The 23,309-nt window shown below is 40.3% G+C and overlaps 1 protein-coding gene across 1 annotated transcript in view; it reads left to right on the plus strand.

Moving 5' to 3' along the window:
- The window catches only part of LOC134540996 (electroneutral sodium bicarbonate exchanger 1), a 168,898-nt gene that overhangs the window by 130,975 nt on the left and 14,614 nt on the right, over positions 1 to 23,309 (plus strand). Inside the window, exons 17-23 of the mRNA XM_063384108.1 lie at positions 2,168 to 2,263; positions 8,281 to 8,460; positions 11,493 to 11,671; positions 16,690 to 16,900; positions 18,087 to 18,194; positions 21,163 to 21,300; positions 21,440 to 21,624. Of these exons, the coding sequence (XP_063240178.1) occupies positions 2,168 to 2,263; positions 8,281 to 8,460; positions 11,493 to 11,671; positions 16,690 to 16,900; positions 18,087 to 18,194; positions 21,163 to 21,300; positions 21,440 to 21,624 (1,097 nt within the window). The remainder of the gene's footprint in view (positions 1 to 2,167; positions 2,264 to 8,280; positions 8,461 to 11,492; positions 11,672 to 16,689; positions 16,901 to 18,086; positions 18,195 to 21,162; positions 21,301 to 21,439; positions 21,625 to 23,309) is intronic.

Here is a 23,309-nt window from a genome sequence, read left to right on the forward strand (position 1 = left end):
AAAAACCCCTTCTAACGACCTTTGAATATATATACTGTATAGAAGTCGCGAGTGGATAGGATTTACTCTACGTTTTTCAGAAACGTATGAAGAGCAGCTTGGGAACTTCACCGCTGCAGTGCGCCGCCGTAACGCCCTGTATCGTCTTAGTTGTTATTTACACGTTAGAGCGCAGCACTGTCGCCCGCTGTCATTCCCCGCACCCCCCACCTATCATTCACTGCAGCTCAAGGTCGTTCAAGGGGAGGGGGAAGGGGTGTTTGAAGAGTTCGACACTTGTCCGCTAGGGACCACCACAAGTCGATGCCCTAGAGATGGTGGCGATTGCGGCGGTGAATTAACCAACTACCTCAAAACCGTATTAGAAATTTTAACCTGGGCTGGCGACTTCTATACAGTATATATATTCAAAGTAACGACTTTGTTTAAACTTTTTTTTTCATATAGTGCAACCTTTTTTCCTTTTCTGCAACAAAGAGAGCATGAACTAGTTACTAAGTTTAAAAATTGTATCAGTTACAACACTGTATACAGCGTATTAAAATATGATTTAAATGTACCTAATGTACAATTAAAATGATTGATATTTTCAAATGTCCCTAAATAGTATTTTTTTAAGTGTAATTTTTCAGTCTGAACTTTTTAAACTGAAGTATATAGCATTTTAAATGCTCTCAAGTGTATCCTCCACTGTCATTTAACAACTGTTACCAGTTATTTTTAATGTTCACTATCTTGATAAATTACATAATGTGTGAAAATTCTGTCGTTAGAGTCCAAATATTACCATAGTACATTAAATTTGATGGAATTCGTTGCTTTAAATATTTTATTTGTTTTCTGGAAAGCAGTGTGTCATACTGCACATCAAGTAAGGGCTGTGCACATTGATACTGTTGGTGCCATTTTAATTTTAAAATAATTAAACTTTAATTAGTTTTGGTCAAAACTTCAAAAGTATTATATAGTTGTTCCTCCTGCTACTGGATCCTGGTCGAGATGCAGATACTGGTGTCCGCCATCTTGGATTCTGATGTCACGGCGGCCATCTTGGTGGCAAATTTCCTCAAAATTCTTCAAAAATGACCAAAATTCCTAGAAATTTCCCTATTTCGAGGGAAACATTCCCAAGTATAGGGTAAAATTCCCATTTTATTCCTGAAAAATGTCCACGGCTTGAAAATTCCTAAAACTGGCTTAAGACTCCCAAAAGCAATCCGCCCTAAGTCGCTGAGATCAGGACTTTTACCTCGGCCACCATCGTTTCAATTTTCTTTATGACTGCCATTTTAAGCAAGAAAATCGGGGGGAAAAATTAATATTATTAAAACAATTTACTTATTAAATATTAATATAAAGAACTTCCTCCATTTTGAATTCCGTCCGCCTTATTGAAATTTCGTAATTTTTAAGCTATAAAATCGGGAAAAATTAATAAAAAATATTTAATAAAATTTTAATCAAAGAACTTCCGCCATTTTGAAAATCATCCTCGCCACAGGGTTACGATACGATATGATAAGTTACAGCTCCAACAGCTACAGCGACATTGACTGCAAGACTAAAAGAAAGGCTACGATGCTACAAGGCTACGAGTCTACGAGACTAGTTAAAAATTTCTCTTTATTAAAATTTTATTAATTTTTAAACTGTCCCCGATTTTTTTAGCTTAAAAAGCATGGAATTTCAAAATGGCGGAAATTCTTTTAATTAATATTAAATTAGTAAATTGTTTTAATAATTTTAAAACAATTTCCCAATTTTCTTGCTTAAGAAGTGCGAATTTTTAAGATGGCAGCCATAACGAAAATCGCAACGATGCGGCTGGGGTCAAGGTTCTGATATTTGTGGCTTAGGGCGGCTTGCTTTTAACTGTCTTAAGCCAGTTTTAGGAATTTTCAAGCCGTGCACATTTTTCAGGAATAAAATGGGAATTTTTCTCTATAATTGGGCATTTTTTCCCTCGAAATAGGGAAATTTACAGGAATTTTGATGAATTTTTGATGAATTTTGAGAATTTTGCCACCAAGAATGCCACCGTGACGTCTGATTTCAAGATGGCGGACACCGTCACCTGCACCACTACCCGGACCCAGTAGCAGGAGGAAATATTTTATATACTACTTTCGAATCTCACTGCTTCAAAATACCTTCTTTTTTTTTGCAGGTTCGACAAATAGTGAGCGATTTCGCTGTCATCATTGCGATATTGTCCATGTCGGGCTTGGATTCCTGTGTTGGAATCAACACTCCAAAATTACGGGTAAGATATTTTTTTGAAACACTTTTTTCATTGTTGTAACAGGTTTTCACTGTTCGGTAAGGTTTCACTAGTTTCAGTAGGCATTTAAGTGAGCATTATTTTCTTAGGAGTCAAATGATTTTCAAAGCCTGCAACTTAGTCTCTCCTCTCTTTCTTGTTCTGTGGTTCCGATCCTCCGCTGCCACACTTTTCCTCCTTCTTTCTGCACACCTACAGTTATCATCAGTTCTCCTTCAGGCCTCCTTCTCAGGAAGGTTTGCTTTACCATCCCCTGTTCAGCTATCTCCCCCTCTCTTAAACACCACATGAGCTTACCATCTCATCTCATACTCTCTGCGAACCCTCTTTCAGGTTCCAAATTCCTCTTTGATTGTGATCGTCATTGGTATTCCTAACTCAGGCCATGACCTTGAACATGCAGTTCTCCTAACACACAGCTTTTAAATAAACCATATTTTGTTACATTTACGATCATACAATCGTACTTCAGCTCCACATAACTTAGTGGAAGGGTTGTAGCTGCTGGTAAGAATACATGGGTGTTCATATGACTTAGATGTTTAGCATTGCCAGCAGCTGATTTCTCGGGGTTTAAATTCGCCAATCTCTTGTAAGCAGGGAGATTGTGATACAACCATTGACCTCGCACCAGTGGCGTAGCGTGGGTGGGGCGGAGGGGGCGGCCCGCCCCGGGCGGCAGCGGGGGCGGGTCGCCGGTGAAGCGGGTTGAGATCTGATCTATGATTCATTCATTAAATGTGTCAGACACACTATAATGTTACATTTTTATCTACAATTTTGCGCACCAACTATTTTTTAATATTTATTTAAAAGAAAAACTGCGAAATCACTGACAGAGCTCTTTATAACGTTTGTTTGTTTACATAGGAACGGCAACACCGCATCACGCCGCGCGCGAGCTGAGTTGAGCGGCACTCCTTATTATGTTCATTACTCATACAAAATCTTTTGTTTTACGCGTCGGCCCGTGTCGATGCCTCTCTTTCGCACTCATTGAATTTAGTACTACGCATTGTACTGTAAAGTTTGACCTTAACCCAGGGAAAACCAAACAACTTCCACAAACCGGGACACAGTAAAACTCCTATATTGCCCCGTACCGCGAGCGCAGGTAAACCCAAAAAAATATTAAAATCCAAACTAATAGCAGGCTTAAAAAATACTAATAAGGTTGCGAACAGTGAGAGGAGGCAGCAAGTTAAAAGACGCAAAATTTATATGACAACATTTAATAAATATATATATATATCGTTTCATCACAAATCGGCGCATCCATCATAAAATACATACCCTATTACTACTTATAAAAAATAGCTATATAATAATACTAAAAAAATACTTTAACAATTCCCCCCAAAAATTATAATTTGATCATATACTTCGGAGCTCTGAAAATTAAATATAATTACAAAAAAGGCATTAAAAATATATAAGAACACATTAATACAAATACAAATACAAATATAGATACGCACCGGGCGTATCACCGCTGTAAATACCAATTAACATAGGCGAAATCTAGCAAAAATTTGACACACCTTAACATGCAAATAAAACTCTGCGCTTTAAAAACCCTCTTAGTGGAAAGTAGAGACCGTTTCGTGCAAGAAGCAATTGACTTTGCTAAGACTCTCTGCGAAAAACTCGGAATCGAACTCAAAACGAGAAGAATTCGCAGGAAAAAACGCATGCATGGCGATGAATCTTCTGAAGATGCAGCTTTGTCTCACGAACAGGAAATCCGTCGAGAGATTATCGCATCATTCGACAAGATCATTCAAGAAATGACGACTCGATTCCAGCAAATTCAAGAAATATTGGACAAGTTCGGATTTTTGATGCCAGCGAAACTTTTGGACAGCAAGTTCGAGTGTGATCTTTCCCATGTATTAGAAGACATCGACAAGGACGAGTTTCAGATGGAGCGGAAGCGTCTTCAGCAGTTTGTTGTTGTTGCCTGTTCTGAATCAGAGGAAGATATAAGTGGTAAAGGACCACTGGAGCTCCTCCAGTTCATTCAAAAACTGAATCTCGTAATTTCGGTTCCAAATATAGTCATCTTGATTCGAATATATTTGACTTTGGCAATTAGTGTTGCAAGTTGTGAGAGAAAATTTTCGAAGTTGAAGCTAATAAAAAATTACCTCAGATCTACTATGAGCTCCGCTAGACTATCAAACTTGGCTATATTGTCGATTGAACAAGAATTGGCTGCTAATATTGATTTTGACAAAGTTATTTCTGACTTCGCTGCTCATAAGGCCCGTAGAATCCGCTTGTAAAACCGCTCATCCTATTTTCACTTCAATAAAAGGTACCTCATTGCATGTGAAATTTAATTTTAATTAAGCACCTATAGAATGGGGGCGGCAAAATGGGTCTCCCGCCCCAGGCGCCGAGATGGCACACTACGCCACTGCCTCGCACACATGTATAAAGGAAATAATTCAAGCCTGTAGCCTGTGTCAGTTAGAGCCTGTCTACAATAGTCCGAACCTGTGCGTGGTCCGTGTCATCCGAATGTGAGTGACGTCACATTGTCTCACCGAAAACTGCCCTGTCCACAATTGCGATGTCCGATGTCCGAATGTATTGATTTCTTAAGTTGTCACCAGAGCGCAGTAAATGTGCCAAACCAAATGTTTATTGTTTATTGTTTTGATGCTTTGTAGTTTGAGATTGAACTTATGAAAGTTGTGGGAGTTCAATATTATATATTTATTCAGATATTTAACAAAAACAAACACCACATTTTCAAACGGGAACCGGAAATTCAAATATCATGAGTGTTCTGTTCTTTTTCTGTGTCCGAAGTACACAGGTTGGGACAAAAAGTTCAAATTGACGAATGTTTTCGGACCAGGTAGGTTCGGACCTTCACCCACTTGACGCATGACGTCAGAGGGTCACGTGGACCAATCAGCGACGAGTGTCCTTCGGACACTGTTTAGGACATTGCTATTGTAGACGGGCCATTAGCCTACCATGAATGTATTGCATGGCCTCCACATTCGATTACTAGCACTGGACTCAGGATCGGAAACCCCCCCCCCCCCTTCCTCTCCAATTATACAGTCACGTGCTACATTATAACTGCATGGTTATTTCTTACCTACACTCTTTTCAGAATGTTATTTAACCTGAAAATACAGGGTATATTTATGGTTACTAGTTTATAAGTCCTAACAAAGCTTTATTTATAAAATATTCAATATGATTTTCTAGTTTGTAAAAAATTATAGTAGTTAAACATTTGAAAATAAACAGGGCTGGGCCCTGGACCCAGGCCCCTTGTAGGGGCCATGATGTATTTTAGTTATTTTGGATATATTAGTTGTTTTTTTTAATGTGGTCTGAAGAGGATCCTGTCTTGTCTCGTGAAGGCCGGGTTGAAACTTTTTACAAGCCACGCAAAAACACATGGGTCACAACTTTTTGTCAGAGCATGATAGCATATTAACACACATATAGAATTTCCTGCAGGAAGCACGGTTGTTCAAGGAAAAGCTTTCTTTATCGACGTAATTTAAATCCTTCCAATTTAGATCGCAGTTGTGAGTTGGTCCGTCATCGACACCAGGACTGGGATATTTCCGAACCAGCTTTTATTTTTTTCAAATATGAATCCCCCAGTTTGCATTACAGCTTCCACATTAAATGTTATGGTTCAATAAAGTGTAGAACCTAACTTTGAACACTTGATGACGTCAGTGTTTATATTATGTCTAACTATTAATGTTTGTCTTTGAAATATGACTTGATGTAAGCTTTTGGACATACGCCAAGCTTACATCAAGTATTAAGGTTTGATCTCACACTCCATGTTAATATCCATGTTAATATCAGTTTGATACTTCCCTTTCATTTTTTTGTTCTGCCGCAAATATTTTCAACAAATATCCACTTGGTGTAAGTATAGCATGTGTGTAGTTATTATCATTTGTGTGACTTTGAACGCCCATGATATTACATTTAAGTGAAGATTTGGAGTTGCTTGGCTTCTGGGTTGTGGCCGCGTCGACGGTGGAAGAATTCACCTGCGTTTCAGTCGACCTCGCAGTTGCCATCATCAGGGGTAGCAGTAAAGTTGCGGCGGTTCTTGTAAATTTCAACTGCAAGATTGACCGAAACGTTGGTGAATTCTTTGCCCTGGATCAGTGGAGGATCCAGGATTTTGGTTTGGGAGGGGCTTGATCCAGCTGAGGCTAGGCTTTATCAAGGCAAACACTAAAACAAAAGTGGACCCAGATGCTTTTGGAGGGGGCTTGAGCCCCTTAGCCCCCCCTCTGGATCCGCTACTGCCCTCGATGCTACATCCCAGGAAACCAAAAAACTCCAGACAGTGGCCAAGGAAGCCAGCTATCTTTAATAAGGAAAAATCCGTTAAAATTTTTTGTCCCTGAGCAAGAATTTCAAGAGAGATATCGAGTTTAAACATTTAGTTATATCCCTTGAAAATACAAAATAAAACGGCGTGTTAGACCGAGCATTAAGGCATGTGTAGTCTCCATGAAATAATCAGCTAATGTCTCTTGGTGGTTACATGTATTTGTAGATATCAGGTTGTAACAAGGTTGGGCCTTGTCATGCCCAACATGGGCGTAGCAACCGGGGGGGACAAGGGGGACACGTCCCCCCCCCCCCCCAATAATAAAAATCTTCAATTTCGTCCCCTCCAATAATATATTTAGTTTCGTAGTTTCGTAGTTTCTCCTGTTGTTTAAATTAATGCTTTTGTGTGGATATAGCACCAGCAGATATGTTAACTGTGTTTTTACAAATTTGTTCTCTGAAAATATTTTTTATAAAAAATAAATTATATATTGCAACCAACTATAATTAGAATATTTAGGAATGAAAAATGCCTAAAAACCACCTTTATGCACCCTCAAACTCCAAATTTTTCCTTTTTCCAGGGGATGGATATTCCTCAAACAACTAAATCAATTAAAGTCCACCACAAAAAATTTATCATTGCGACGGCCATGATGCCAAACACATGAATGAATAATTACAACTGAAACTACAACTAAAAGTACAAGAACAATATTCCACAGGATTTTACCACTAGTTTTTCTTTGCTAACCCGGCTCTCTTAGGCTTAAGCCCCTTCCGTCCCAGGACCCCCACGGGCGTGCATACGGATACGCCGTATGCGCGAGACAGGAGAGTTGTTAGAGATCCAGCTATGTCCAGAGGCCGAGGCTACCCATCTCAGTAGAAACACCACCTTCACCCCCGCCTCACTCAGCTAACCAGACAGTTGCCTGCGTCCTAAGCTCTTAGATGTTACCAGCACTGCTGGCGCCTACCCCGATCTCCCACATCACACTGGGACCCCTCAGTCACCCAGTGAACCCGTGGTCCGGTGGAGGACTATCCAAACCTCTGCCAGCTGTCCAGACTAGTACCGGAGCTGTGTCGTCGCCCACCACGTCGACTCTGCATCAGGCTAGAGTACCCTTGGAACCTGCTCCAAGCGATCGGAGCACCACCTACCCAATCATAATCCAGGTCCTAGAGTAAACCTCAACGTGGAACCTTTCACATTCTTGGATTCTTCCCATACTACTACCAACTTGGTGTCTATATAATGAATAATTATATGGACTATATAATGAGTAATGGCAACTGGAACCAGTGGCGTAGCCAGGGGGGGGGGGTTAGGGTTTCAACCCCCTTCTCTTTAGCACCAAATGTTTAATTAATTTCTTATTCATCACTCAAACAAATTTCATATTAAAATTAATACAATTTTTACCATTACAATATTTAAATTTAAGAACCAAAACTGCTAAAATAGCACTATTTTACACCTTAAAATCCAAATTTTCCCGGGGGAGGACCCCCATACCCCACGCTTTAATACGGGGGGGGGGGGGGAGGCATGCTTCTTAACCACCCCCATACACAAATCCTGGCTACGCCACTGACTGGAACTAAAGCAAGACACTGGAATAATTAAAGATTGTGTCTCCCCCAATGCGTGCCTGCAGGTGCCGGCCGAGTTCAAGCCCACGCTGAGCACCCGCGGCTGGGTCATCGAGCCGTTCGGCCGCAACCCGTACTGGACGGCGGTGGTGGCCGTGGCGCCCGCTCTGCTCGGCACCATCCTCATCTTCATGGACCAGCAGATCACCGCCGTCATCATCAACCGCAAGGAGCACAAGCTGAAGGTGAGTCTCGTGGCCTCGTGCGTCCTCGCAGAGACCACCGTTCTCAGGCCAACGTCATTTATGAGGCACCTTCCGTACTCCTGGTGACCCTGAGTAACTTGGGGCATCAGTCGTGCCATCTGTACAACCTTAAGCTCCTGCGATGCATACCCACTCCCAGGATCACCAACCTGACCACCTTATTCTCCGCTCCTGCCTTTTTTTTCCTCCAGTCTGACGGGTACGATCTACGTTCACAATCACATTTATGAGGCATATTCCATACTCCTGGTGCCACTGAGTTACTTGGAGCATCTGTCGTGCCACCAGTACAACCTTAAGGCACCACTTAAGCTCCTGCGATGCATACCCATGTCCCAGGATCACCAGCATGACCATCTAATTCCTCGCTCCTGCCCTTTTTTTCCCCCGTCTGTCGGGTGCGATCTACATTCAGAATAGGACTACCACGGTTTCCTCCAGTGCGGCACTGGTTAAATGTAGCCTCTCCCACTTCGCTACTCCCCGCAGCTACTGCGCACAGACACATGAGAACCATCTTATCCTCCCCTACGAAAGTGGAATATGGCGCTTGTTTTATTTCACTTGTTACATATCCTTATAGGCTTCCGAATGTACTAAGAACGTCTCGTAAAATCACTTCAAATTTGGTTAGTAGGGCTGACTATCACTTCTGCTGTATGGGGCGACCTTCTCTTTGTGCGGGGTTTAAAAAAAAATTCTCTTCCTGATGAAGACTATCAAGGTTGAAATTTTGAGTGAAAAAAAGTTATATAGTTCAGTCTATACTATAGTTGACCACCAAAAATATATTTCTAACAAGACTGTTTCAAGGGCAACAATGTCACATTCTTCAGTTGAAGACTAAAGCACAATCCGTCCACAGGTTCGAACTTTTATAGATCAGTCTTAAATTGTGTTTGATCATTCTAGAAAAACAATTGTTTCTAAATTCAGAAAGGAAAGTCACAAATATAATTTAACGATAGACAGAATCAGGGACAGCGAAATTTTTTTAAAACATTCCCTGAAACAAAATTCTGGCCAAGATAGTGTTCCCAGTTAAAAATTAATAAATTATAACCACAAAGCAATGTACCACAATTTAGGTAAACTATTTCTCACTCTTAAGCATTCGTGTGAAGATAACTACAGGATATTTTTAATTTAATAATAGTTCAACATAAATAAACTTCATGTTTAGAAAGTAGTTACAATGTTTAGGGGTTATTCAATTATGTTGTGAGAATTCAGTGGAACTGCAATGTAGGCATCACCATAGTAATATAGGCCTAAAGCTATCACGGCTGAGCAGTCAAATCATTAACCTTACACCAAAACAATACTATTGGTTTGGTTTTCAGAAAAAAAAACATGGTGGATATTCCATACACTGTGTATTCTTTCCAGAGATTCCCCGTTTCGCTCGTCATCTCCCTGTAGTGCCCTTGCTGTCGACGGGACATGAAACCCAAATCAATTACATTTCACCTCTTTTGATGTGGCTGAACCTCGAAACTCCAAAACAATTTTTTCCACCAAGATAATGGCTACTAAAGATGGCAATTTACTTTGGCCTTTGAATATATATACTGTATAGAAGTCGCGAGTGGATAGGTTTATTAATTTACTCTACGTTTTTCAGGAGCGTATGATGAGCAGCTTGGGAACTTCACCACTGCAGGGCGCTACCTTAACGCCCTGTATCGTCTTAGGTTGTTATTTACACGTTAGAGCGCAGCACTGTCGCCCGCTGTCATTCCCCCCGCACCCCCCACCCTTCATTCACTGCAGTTCAAGATCGTTCAACTGGAGGGGGGGGAGGGGTGTTTGAAGAGTTTGACACTTGTCCGCTAGGGACCGCCACAAGTCGATGCCCTAGAGATGGTGACGATTGCGGTGGTGAATTAACCAACAACCTCAAACCGTATTAGAAATTTTAACCTGGGCTGGCGACTTCTATACAGTATATTCAAAGCTTTGGTCATGATGATAAATACCAAATAATAATGGGTAAGGTATCACAGTGGTAGGACACTCACGTACCAGAGGAACCTTTACACTGTCTACATATGTACACAGTGAACCACCACAGTGCAACTTATCCTAGTCTGTCCTGGTCAGTTGAGTTCAACTCCCCGCTCTGGAGACTGGAGACTCCCGGTCAGCTTTCAGGCTTATCAACCCTTTAATAGGGACAAGATTTCATGGGTTTATTTTTAATACAATTTCATTTTAAAAACAGAGAATTTTGGTTTTTACTGTTTTTATTTTTATAAAAGCTGTTTTTGTAATACTTAACTATACCTACATCACCAAAAGAGTGGTAAAATTTACATACATGATTTTTACTGTAAAAAAAACTTTGTTAATACAATTGGTCTAAAACGGATACATTCAGAGCAATAAAGATAAATTAGCGAATGTTAATGGTTTAAAATTGATTCAATAAGAGATGCACAATAAAACTAATTAAATTAAATTTTCTGATCCATGCACTTTGGTACAATATTTTGTCCAGAAATACGACGTTCCTTGTATTTCAAACATTAAAAGAACTTCTTATGATTTGAATTAAGTTTTGGTTAAATGCTACCTACGCCCATGATATATATAACTCGTATTTTGGTGTTATATGGTGTATTAACCTGCACTTCCGTATTTTGTGGTGTTTAGACAAGATTTTCTGTGTGTTTTTTGTTTTTGTTTTAATCACAATTCACCGTGTAATCTTTTGCCTACCAATTACCAATCATTCATTATATTCAAATATTTTAAAGCATAAATAATCATACTTCATTGTTCATCAATCATCCACCATCAAACATCAACAGTTTTAATTAATCTACCGGGGCATCAGCCCTCAATAACTCAACAGTTGTCTTCCAATATCATCAATGTCCAACATGGAATGCTATCAGCAATCCATAAATCATCACCTGACTGAGTCATACTGGGGACTTGTGGCCACACGGGCGGACACGGGCGGGCACGGGAGGGGACAGTCTTGAGTGTCGGTGTGCCGTGCGCAGAAGGGCTGCGGCTACCACCTGGACCTGTTCGTGCTGGCCAACCTGATCATCGTGTGCTCCATCATGGGCCTGCCGTGGTTCGTGGCGGCCACCGTGCTCTCCATCAACCACGTCAACTCCCTCAAGGTGGAGTCCGAGTGCGCAGCTCCGGGAGAGAAGCCCCACTTCCTGGGAGTCAGGTGAGCTTCAACAGCTTGTGAACTTTTCATTTGTTGAAACAGTCTAGAGTTCTAGCAAAGCCAGAACTTTTTCTAATTTTTTCATCAATTTTTTTTTATTATTTTTTGTTGGTTTTAATTTTTTTCTGTGATTTTTTGATATCAAATAAATGTGTGTGTCGGTTTTCTTCGTGTGCTCCCGATTATTCTTGTCAATATTTTGATGGTTTTTTCCGTGTGCTCCTGGTTTCTTCTGAGAAACCGGTCTAAGCAAGAAGGATTTTTTACTTAATGAGTCATGTCATTTTATTCAGAGTTAAATTTAATTAATTGAATTTCTGCTACTAAATCATCACTTTTAATATTTTTATCAGGTGGAATTCAAACGAACATACCATTACTCAGTCATATATAATAATAAGCTCTGAGACATCTGAGAATCACTAATAAGCAAGACGAACTTCCTTTTCCTTGGTGCTTAGCGAAGCCATCCTTCTTTTGCGATCGTTAGTGAGCATCCTGCATCCCACATAAAAGAACTAATTAATATTTACCTGTAAGCAGCATGTGGTGTCATTTGTTTCCAAGAATCGACACTACTTTAAACGAGTTATTTTGTATGAGATAAATTAACTCTCACCACTGAATGGTGCTATTGTAGTCAGTTAGAGCCAAGAAGTCTCGAAGCCATGTTGCCTCGTGTCCTGGAAGCTTCGTAGTTCTGTAGCCTCGCAGTCTCGTAAACTTGTAGACTCGTAGACTCGTAGTCACGTAGTCTCGTAACCTCATGGCTCGTAGTCGTGTGGTCATGATGCCTTGGAGCCTCGTAGACTTGTAGCTATGTAACCAGTAGCCTCGTAGACTTGTATCTACATAATCAAGTACTCATGTAGACTTATAGTCCTGTATCCTCGCAGTCTCGTAACCTTGTGTTCTAGAAGCTTCGTAGCTCTGTAGCCTCGCAGTCTCGTAAACATGTAGACTCGTAGTCACATAGTCTCGTAACCTCATGGCTCGTAGTCGTGTAGTCATGATGCCTTGGAGCCTCGTAGACTTGTAGCTACGTAACCAAGTAGCCTTGTAAATTTTTAACATAATGTTGCTGGAGCAGTTGGAGCTTTGTAGACTCGTAGGCAGTTGGGGGAGTCTTGTAGACTAGTAGAATTTAAGCTTTGTAGCCAAGTGGGTTTGTAGCCATGTAGCCTCGCAGTCATTTGGAGACGAGTAGACTTGTATCCATGTAGCTTCATAGCCATGTAGTTTCGTATCCACGCAGCCTTTTAGCCATGCAGTCTCGCAGCCATGTATAACTCGTAACCTGCTAGATCCTTGTAGACTCATAGCCTTGTAACCTCATAGCCTTTTAGACTCGTAGCATTCTAGCCAAATATCATTGGAGCTGTTGAAGCAAAGGGCAGTTGGAGCCAATGACTGTTGGAGCCAATGACTTTTGGAGTCAAAAGACTGATGGAGTCAATGACTGATGGAGCCAATGACTATTGGAGCCAATGACCTTTGGAACTAAAAACTGTTGGATTCATAGACTGTTGGAGACATTATATCCTAACTTATCATTGACGATCGCATCCTACCGAGTTGAATGAACGAGAGAATGCACCTCCTTTTCATTAAATGAGCTTTCGTTTTGTAGAATTTCCGTCCAAACGTGCTTCGTTTTCATTAAATGCCTGTCCTGCGCGAACGATGCGTAGTCATTGTGTGTACATTGCGTATATTTCGTATATTACGTGATGGAGCTTTGGAGCTTTGGAGCTGTTGGAGCACTTGAAACTGATGGTCAATTGGAGCATACGAGCCAAATGTAGATGGATCTGATGGCACGAATTGTAGCTCTTGAAGCCAAATGTAGATGGATATGATGGCACGAATTGAAGCTCTTGGAGCCTAGCGTATATTGGTGAGATCGAATTCATGAGACGAGAACGTATCACACCGTCATCGAATTTTTTCGATCATATGATCCTCTTTTTTAATGTCGTTTTGACTCGTGCATTATAGTAAATGGTTCTTGATTTGACTAGTGTATTATTCCATCGGGTGCATGTATATAAGCGTGTCCTATACAGCAGACCGTTCAGTTTGTTACTGACGTCGACGGTGTAAGGATCACCTAGTTTGTTTCATCTGGTGCATAAGTCACGTAATTACTTGTTCTTGCGAACTCGATGGCATCTTTACCGACTTAAACGACGAACTTGATGGACGTTGTACCATCGTCTACGGGAACCCTGACGTCAGCAACGACGAAGAAGGTGCAGATCCCGTTGGCAACGACGACGTCAACATTGGAGGAGACTACAACAGTCACGGTACCACCAGCAGAAGAGAGCTTAATGACTACCTACAGAGCTTGCTGCGCAGGAAACCACGATGAACGATGTTTCGCCCTCGATGGAGACTTCAATGGTTGCTGATTCGACAACAACTAACGAACATCGGTCTGTTACTGCGACAAGATTTTCTCAAACAACAGCAATGCTCGTCGACACGAGAAGAGAGAATGTGCTAAGAACCCTCCTCGCAAAATGTTTTTCTGTGAGAAATGTCACAAACAATTTGCAAGACAAGATAATATGAAAACGCACATGAATATATGCAAAGGACCTGCTGTTCGGCAGAAAGTAAAGGTTTCTATACAACAACGATGCATTGATGTTCATAAGAGTATGCCTGGAGGTGGTACAACTGCGGCAACGTCTCTATCTGGATCGGGTCTGAAAGGCTCGACTTCATCACCCCGGTATCCTTGCGGCTACTGTTATATGTCCTTCGCATTTGCTCATGATGCACGAAGACATGAGATGAGCAAATGTACGAAGAATCCTTCTCGCATGAAGTTTCGCTGTGATGAGTGTCATGAATGGATTACTCGAATTGATAATTTGCGACGACATGTGAAAAACTAAAGGTGAAGTCCGGGCGCCTACTGCTGAACTACCTACAGAAATTTCGACTCCTCGCTTTAGATTGTAGACTCGAAAGCATACAAGCAAAAGAAAACAGATGCGCAGCAACCTATTGCTATAACGTCTGGACATGTAACTAAACCTAAGGCTGTGATCGGTGCTCTATAGGTGAATGATAATGGCTTCTACTTGGCGCAGTCTGCATTTCGTGGAACATTGAAAGACTACTATTGTCTAAATACGTTTAGTGAGTCGAAAGACATTTGTAATTTTCATGACGATATCATACAGAACATAATCAATCAGCTTACTAATGACGTAGCAACAAACGGACCTTTAAAATATAACTTGTGGTTGGACTGTATATATGGAAAGCCATATCCGTTCGATGATAAAGTTAAGAAGTGTGCATTTAAGACATCGGCTGCAGTAATTAACAGTTCTGACGATGTGAAGAAAACTGTTAAACACGGTATCCAGAAACTCTGTCAAGAAGAGGAGGACTATGTCTGTAAAGGTTCTGGTTGGTCTCTGTCTAGTATAAACCGATTGGAGCTAAGAATTAGTCATTTCACACCGATGCGCAACTAAATTATTATAAGATTGCTGGCTTTCGCAAGTGTTCGTGTAGTAAAATAGAAATGTTTATAAAATTGATAACTATCGCAAATGTTCCTGTAGTAGAATATAACTTATGTAATAAATATTATGTTTGTAAAAGAACTTGCAGTAATTTATTTCTCGAACCTGACACTTTTTTATATTTAAATTAAATTTATTTTTAGCTTCGTTCAGAGATTGAACCAAGGACAGGAATCGATCGAATTAATATGTTAATTAATGAGTGAATTATTTAATGAATTTTAATTTTTTTCATTAAAATCGGATGATAAATACCAATATTCAAGATGACGGTCATACTGGCTTATAGGATGATGGTTGATTTGGAAACTATGCTTCTTTTAGGACTTTGATTATTATTTATAGAAATTGATAATTTTTACATAAAATTAAGATGATTTGCAACGTCCAGGGATTGAACCAAGGGCGGGAATCGATTGAATCAATCAGAATATTGATTAAAAATTTATTTAATGAATTTTGGAATTTTTCCCGAATATATAGCATTAAAATTACGGATTTTCAAGATGGCGTACATGACATCATACTACCTGATGATATATATGCTATGAAAAAAGTGGTGGGGGTCATTCTGCCAGCAGCCACCATGAGGGGATCAGTCGCCATTTTTATTTTTTTTGCCCTCACTGGGTTCGAACTGAGGACTCCAAGCTCCATGTCGTTAATGTATGTTATTAAAATATTTTTTTATTAAAATGTTTTAATAAATTATTTTTATAAATTTAATTTTTTTTTTCATTTAAATCGGCCAATAAATAAAGATATACAAGATGGCGGCCGTAACGGAAATTTCAACGGTGATGTCATGATTCAAAATGTCTGCCATGGCATTCTATTTTTCCAGGTCATGACCTCGGCGGCTTAGAGCGGCTAGCTCTTGGCACTTTTAAGCCTCTTTTATGATTTTGAGTTCTTTCTAAGGCAAAATAATTTTAAGGTTTTTCGAAATCCTAATTTTTGAATTATCAAATTTTTTGAGATTTTTTGGTGGAATTTTTTCCAAAAAAAAATTGAAAATTTTGCTAAATTTGAGGAATTTTGGGTAAATTTTGGAAACTTTGGCAAAATTTTAAGGTCAAAGGTCAAGGTCACAGTCAAGTTCAAGGTCACGGACATCCAAGATGGCCGCCGTGACGTTACAATCCAAGATGGCGGACCGACAATCACAATCCACAGCCAGAAGCCAGTTTCAGTATGCCCATTTACATACTACTGTTACTTTCGGTCGACAATGCAGTCGCCATCATCCGAGAGCAGTTACCTACTAGGTAACTAGGTAACTGTGAATTATTCGCCAAGTACACGGCTACAACCCAGAAGCCAAGCTACTGCAGACAATGGCCGTGAAAGCCTGCGAGCATTGTTATTTGAAAATAAGCTTGAGTGTGTGTGTGTGTCAGCTGGGACTTGCTGCGAAGAGCAGGCTGGGTGTCGGGGTGAGCTGGAGCGAGGTCAGCACTTGTTGCCCAGGGAGCAGAGGGCCACGCACATCCTCATCTTCGTGATGATGGGGTTGTCCGTGTTCATCACCCCGCTGCTGGGCCACATCCCCATGCCCGTGCTGTACGGGGTGTTCCTGTACATGGGCGCCTCCTCCCTCAAGGGCCTGCAGTTCTTTGACCGGATCCTGCTGTTCTTCATGCCCGTCAAGTACCAGCCCGACTACATGTACCTGAGGAAGGTGCGTCCGCTCACCTCTGCCGACACCCTTCTCATCCCCTACACACTCCTACACACTCCTGCACACTCCTACACCCCCTTACACTGCCTACATCCCTTACACCCCCTACACACTCCTACACACTCCTACACCCCCTTACACTGCCTACATCCCTTACACCACCCTACACACTCCTACACACTCCTACACCCCCTTACACTGCCTACATTCCTTACACCACCCTACACACTCCTACACACTCCTACACCCCCTTACACTGCCTACATTCCTTACACCACCCTACACACTCCTACACACTCCTACACCCCCTTACACTGCCTACATTCCTTACACCACCCTACACCCCCTACACTGTGCCTACATTCCTTACACCACCCTACACCCCCTACACCCCCTACAACCCTTGCAAACCCCTTACACCCCGTTACACTGCCTACATTCCTTACACCACCCTACACCCCTTACACACTCCTGCACACTCCTGCACACTCCTACACCCCCTTACACCCTTCTACATTCCATTCACCACCCTACACCCCCCTACACCCCTACACTCCCTATGCCCCTACACCCCTACACCCCTAACACCCCTACACCCCTACACCCCTACACCCCCTATACCCTTTACACACCCTACACCCCTACACATTATACAATCCTACACCCATACAACTCCTATATCCCCTGCAACCCTACACCCATACATCCCTTATACCCCTCTACACTCCCTATACCCCTACACCCCCTACATCCTGTCCAGGGTTTCAAATTGTTTTGACTTGAGTTTTTAGAACACATGTGAGAGCTTGTTACACAGTTATACTTCACACTGGAGCCCACGTGATATAAACAAAGTTGGAAGCAGCATTGATGTTCGGCACAAATGTAACAACACAAAATTATTCATCTTGTATTTTCATATCTTTCTTTTAGTCGATATCCACTGTGTTGACACTTTGTAACGATTATTCAGTAGGTATTGTTTTTTAAAAAAATAAATTTTAAATAAATCAGTTGTTTTTATATCTAAGCTTTAGGAAAAGTAATTACCTAAGTATAAAATTGTACATATTTTTGTGTGCATTTTATTTTTATAATTGCTTAATCATCTCAAATGTGCATTTTGTAGAGAGTAGATAGAGAAGAGTGTATTAAGCTGTGCCATGGTGTGTTGTAATGTCTGCAGGTGCCACTGAAGCGCGTGCACATCTTCACTCTGATTCAGTTGGCATGTCTAATAGTGTTGTGGGTCATCAAGTCATTCAGCTCCACGTCTATTCTCTTCCCACTGATGGTGAGGACGCCTTACATACAAGTGCAACTTTACCTCTATGTTATAGTGATTGATGTTCACATCTGTTCTGTAATCTTCTAGTACCTGCCAAGTTCTTTAACTGATGATTAAAATTTACAAAAATCTCTATACAAAATCATTAAATTACTACAGTGTTTTTTAAGAAAGAAAGCAGGTGTTTAAAACAAACAGGCATTTGTAACTGACACTCGTGCTACTAATAAAAATAAATGCCCAAGTGGCTGTAAAAGAAACGGAAGTATGTGAGCAAAATGAGAGCTGAGTAAATAACCATTATAACATCAGAGGGAGCAACGAGAGGCCAGACAAACTAATTTAACAAGTGGGGGAAAGAGGATCGTTATTTTGTCGCGGGGGGGGGGGGGGGGGTCGATCGGTCGGCTCTACGGTGGATTGTTAGTGGGCGCCACCACGTGGTGCGGCACGTGGACCCGGTGAGACGCCTAACTCAGGGCGTGACGTCGCCCATGTGAGATATTCCCCCTTGAAAACATCTAGCACTAATTCCTGCCCGCTCTCAGCGTCGGGCACGCTTTTCCCTACGAAGTGGGCTCTCAGGCGTCCCACACGCCGTCACACTCCACGTGGTCACACAAATGGGAAATAAACGAATAATACGTTAAATTCGCACGCCTGATTTATTCCGCTAATTCAGCTCACACACGTACACGGTTGAAACAGTACAAAAATGCCCGCGGCACGAATCGGTTTATAGGTGATGAGCCACCACGTGGTCACATATTGAATTACGTAGTACAAGATAAAAGACCGAGACTGGCCGTAAATTAATTAATAAAGCAGTCCCCCGACCGAGAGCTGCTCCGAGGACTAAAAGAAAGCGATTGAGATGAAATTAAATTTAACAGAATTACTTGGCAGAGATAACAAGCGGTGAGGTCCCCGGAGTGCTGATGCGTCTGCTCTCGGTCGTTGATGGCGGAAGACTGGGGTGAGATCATGGCTCGCTCGAATAACATGGCGTCCTCCCGCCGAAACAATTGCCGTTGAAAGATATTATTGAATTCGTGCCACGGGAAACTAAATTAACATGACAAGAAAGCATTGAAAATTATGTAACAAATTTTGAATGAATTGAAAAGATTGTACAAATTATTATTTTTAAGATTTAAATTTAATTATTGTCTGGCTTCGGGTTTCCTCGGGAATGTCCGGAAATGCTATGAGATTTTAATATATAAGTTAAAAAATTAAAGTACACAAAACCCTCCCGGCCGATCTGCCGTCACGTTGCACTTAGGGAATATAAAAACAAACAACACAATTATATATACTTATGTTTTTAGGGGTGCGGCGCACTGGCTCGACAGCGCCCTCTTGCCGGGCGAGCACACACGCACGCACACGTACGCACGGGTAGGCCGGAGGTTTGAATAGAGGGTGATGGTGGGAGGAGAGGGGTGGTGACGGCGTGAGGCACATCGGGCTTAAGGAGGGCGTAGCCCCGGCCGACGTCAATTTATTTTAAATAAATACTGCAAATATGTCTATTGGCATACTTTGTTTATTAAAAAAAGGAATCTTCTTTAGTTATGAAGTTACTCTAGATGCATAGCATCGTGGTGGGAAATAATAAAGTTCATAAGATAGGTTAAGTAGCGCAGTTACATATAATAACCATTACATTAATTAGATTAAACTAGGGCCAGCCCGCAAATTACTCGAAAATCATGATAAACTGCACACATTTTTTTATGTACATGTGTCTAAAGTGCTTTTGTCTGTGCATATATCATTGTGCATTTGTTTTTTATGTGCAAACATCTTAAATCTCGGTATACAGCATTTGGTAGGAGTAATTTCGTTAAAATGGAAGGTAAGTCGATGAACGGAAATTTTGAACAAAAATGGTGGAGCTATGTGCAGCAACATAAACCTGTATAAAATAAGTTTTGTAAAAAAAATTAGGGTACATACCAAACATATTGTTGTGCCAAATGAAACTTTATGATATTGAAACTACCTACCGTGGAATATATTTATAATTATTGCGTGTTGAAATTTTAGCTTGGGTGTTGTTACCAACCATGTTGTTTTGTGTGTATACTAATATTTATTAGGTAGGCCTAACCTGCATTCAAACATATCCTTCCTTTATTCTATTTTTGTGTCACAAGTCAAGTTTATTTATTCTTTTCGAACCTGAATTTGTATGTTTTATTTATTATTTTATTCTTGTTAATTGTATGCATGTGCTTTAATAATTTTTGCTATACTTAATTGAGAAGGGATGCACTTCGCCCTATAACAAAATAAAAATAAAAATGTGTGTCCCTAGTCATGAACCATCTTTGAGATGGTCACAGCCATCCCGTGCATGTTTAAACCATATTGTATCGCTCCGCAGAAATAAGGCAGTTTTCTTTAGGATGCAGCTACGGAGAGTAAAACTACGGTAAGCAGTTATATCCTGCGAGTTGGTGACTCAGGAACGCTGAAAATGAACCTGTTACGGATGGAAAAATTTATTCACATTTACGTATAAAAAAACTTGTAATCAACAAAGGCACTACATATAAATCAATAAAGGCATTTGTAAGGTTCGCAGGCTTTCACGGCCATTGTTTGAAGTAGCTTGGCTTCTAGGTTGTACCCCCGTCCTTGGCGAATAATTCAACCGACGTTTCGGTCGACATTGCAGTCGCCATCATCAGGGAGCAGTTACCTACAGTACTTACTGCTCCCGAAACGTCTGTGAATTATTCGCCAAGGACACGGCTACAACACAGAAGCCAATCTACTTCTATTCACTAAAAATTCCTTGGTTTCTGCTAATTTGGCAACAATAGCCAATTTTGTATTGATATGATTTTGTTATGTTTTTCACCTGTCATTGGGATTCCACCTGGCTGTTATTTCTTGTGGTTGTAGAATTGAGAGTTTACTTATTTTTGTTTCGCTTTCAATTACCAATTTTGTTTCATTGTAGCTGGTCGTGATGATTGGCATCAGAAAGTCTCTTGACTTCATATTCACGCAAAGGGAGCTAAAAATACTGGATGACGTGATGCCCGAAACTATCCGGCGATCCAACGAAGACGAAATGAAAAAGCTTCATTCTGAAGAGGTCAGTAAATAACAATGTTGTTTGGTTTTGTTTTTGGAAATTCTGAATTTTTTGAAATCCAAAATTTTGAAGTGAGCATCAGTTGTGAGCAATGCCGCAGCGGGAAGAACTGTAAGCGTGTTGTTCTTGAACCAATCAGGATGGCAAGGCGACTGACTTTGGTCCAGGTGCGAACTTGCAGATCCCTCTTGCCAACGGCAACGTCGTGAAGATCCCGTACACCTCCATCAACATCACAGAGGAAGTCAACAAGACTGGACTGTGGAAACATGTCAACGAGAACACAATGGGGAACAAAGAGGACAAGAAGAAATCTAAAAATGGGTATGTAACCTTTTATGTGTTAGTAATTTGATGGTTAGAATGCAACATATCACAGGTATGTTAGTGTCATTAAGAGGGTCGTATCGTAAATTATTTTACTTCTAATATTGCATGGTTTTTTTTTACATGATTTTGATTAAATTCATAGTATAATCAAATTTCATTGTCTATAAAAGGATTTTAAAACTAACCATATCCTTATGTTTTTCTTAAAAAGACAAATATTTATGTCGGTCCTAGCATTTACTGAAAGCATAAAATCATGCTGTATACTGTGGTGGATTAACCAATGTTATGTAGTATTCATCTTAAAACTCTTAATTGTTAGTGTTACCTTTCATAAATAGGGACAAGATTATATGGTGAATCCATATAAAACCAAAATAACACCGAAATCAAGTCAGTACACCAAATAACACCTAAATGAAACAAAATTAATGAAATTAATTAGCATGTTTAATCAAAACTCAACTCGGATATCAAAAACGTAATATTTTAATATATTAAATTCAATGAATGTAAATTATTTAGCATGTACCAAAATGTGTGTAATAAATAGATTAGGAAAAATTTGTGTTTTTTTTCATATTGCAACTGTTATTAATTACTAACTAATTTTTACGTAACGACATGAGTACATTTTACAAACGCACATATATTTTGCTGATTTATTTGTATTGTTTAAAAATTGGCCGACAAATAAAACCATACAATCATGTCTCTATTCGTAAATAATAAGAATTAGCTTTTGGCAAAATCCTGAAAAGCTCAGGTTTTTGTGGTTTTGGGAAAACCTAGCGGAGTGAATGGGTGAGGGAAACGAGAATACCCTGAGAAAACCCATCATGTTAACTGAAACGACCGCGACATGTTCCATTTGCGGGAAATGCGCCAGGAATTGAACTGTATTGCCTTGGAGGGAGGCAAGGGGCCTGATCACACGAGGCTGATTGTGAACACCTATTTTGCGGTCCAAGACACGGTAAGTAGGGGTGTGCAAATACTCGAAATTGCAAATATTCGTGCAAATCAAATATTTGATTCGATTCACATTCGAAACCAAATTAGGTATTTGAAAATTTCAAATATTCGAAAGTTTTCAAATGTATTAAAATATTACTTTTGTTTGACAAAACGTGTGATACAATAATATGTCGAACCTAGAGAAATCATTTTCCCGAGAGACTTAATGGAAGAAAAAAAACTGTAAGCGGACCTTTACTTACATAAAATTTTAGGTTAGGTACATGGGCATACTGAGAACAGTTAAAGCCAATGTAGCGTGAAAATTATCATAAATGCTTACGATTTTACTGCAAACTGTACGTGATGTGTAGCATAATTAATTTATTATATCCAGTTGTCGTTAGCACAATTTTTGGGCAAGCCATGTGCCATATAAAAGTGTAAAACAATTTAAAACAATGCCAGCGCATCAGCTTTCATAAATAACCTTTAAAAACTAATGCACACAAACTCGTTGGTCACCATTCTATTAAGTTTACTAATACAAATCTAGAGAATTTTTTTTAACAATATAAAAGTAAACACAGCTGCCATCATGGCTACAGCAAAAAAAGAAAACGTGTCCGTTTGTGGTTATGGCTAGCAGAGTGGCCCTTGGCCAGAGAATTGTGTTGTTAGAATTGCTCCAGCGCAATCGCTTTTTAAACTACCGAAAATGT

This window comes from Bacillus rossius, chromosome 17 (assembly GCF_032445375.1).
Source record: "Bacillus rossius redtenbacheri isolate Brsri chromosome 17, Brsri_v3, whole genome shotgun sequence".
NCBI classification, from domain to species: Eukaryota; Metazoa; Arthropoda; class Insecta; order Phasmatodea; family Bacillidae; genus Bacillus; species Bacillus rossius.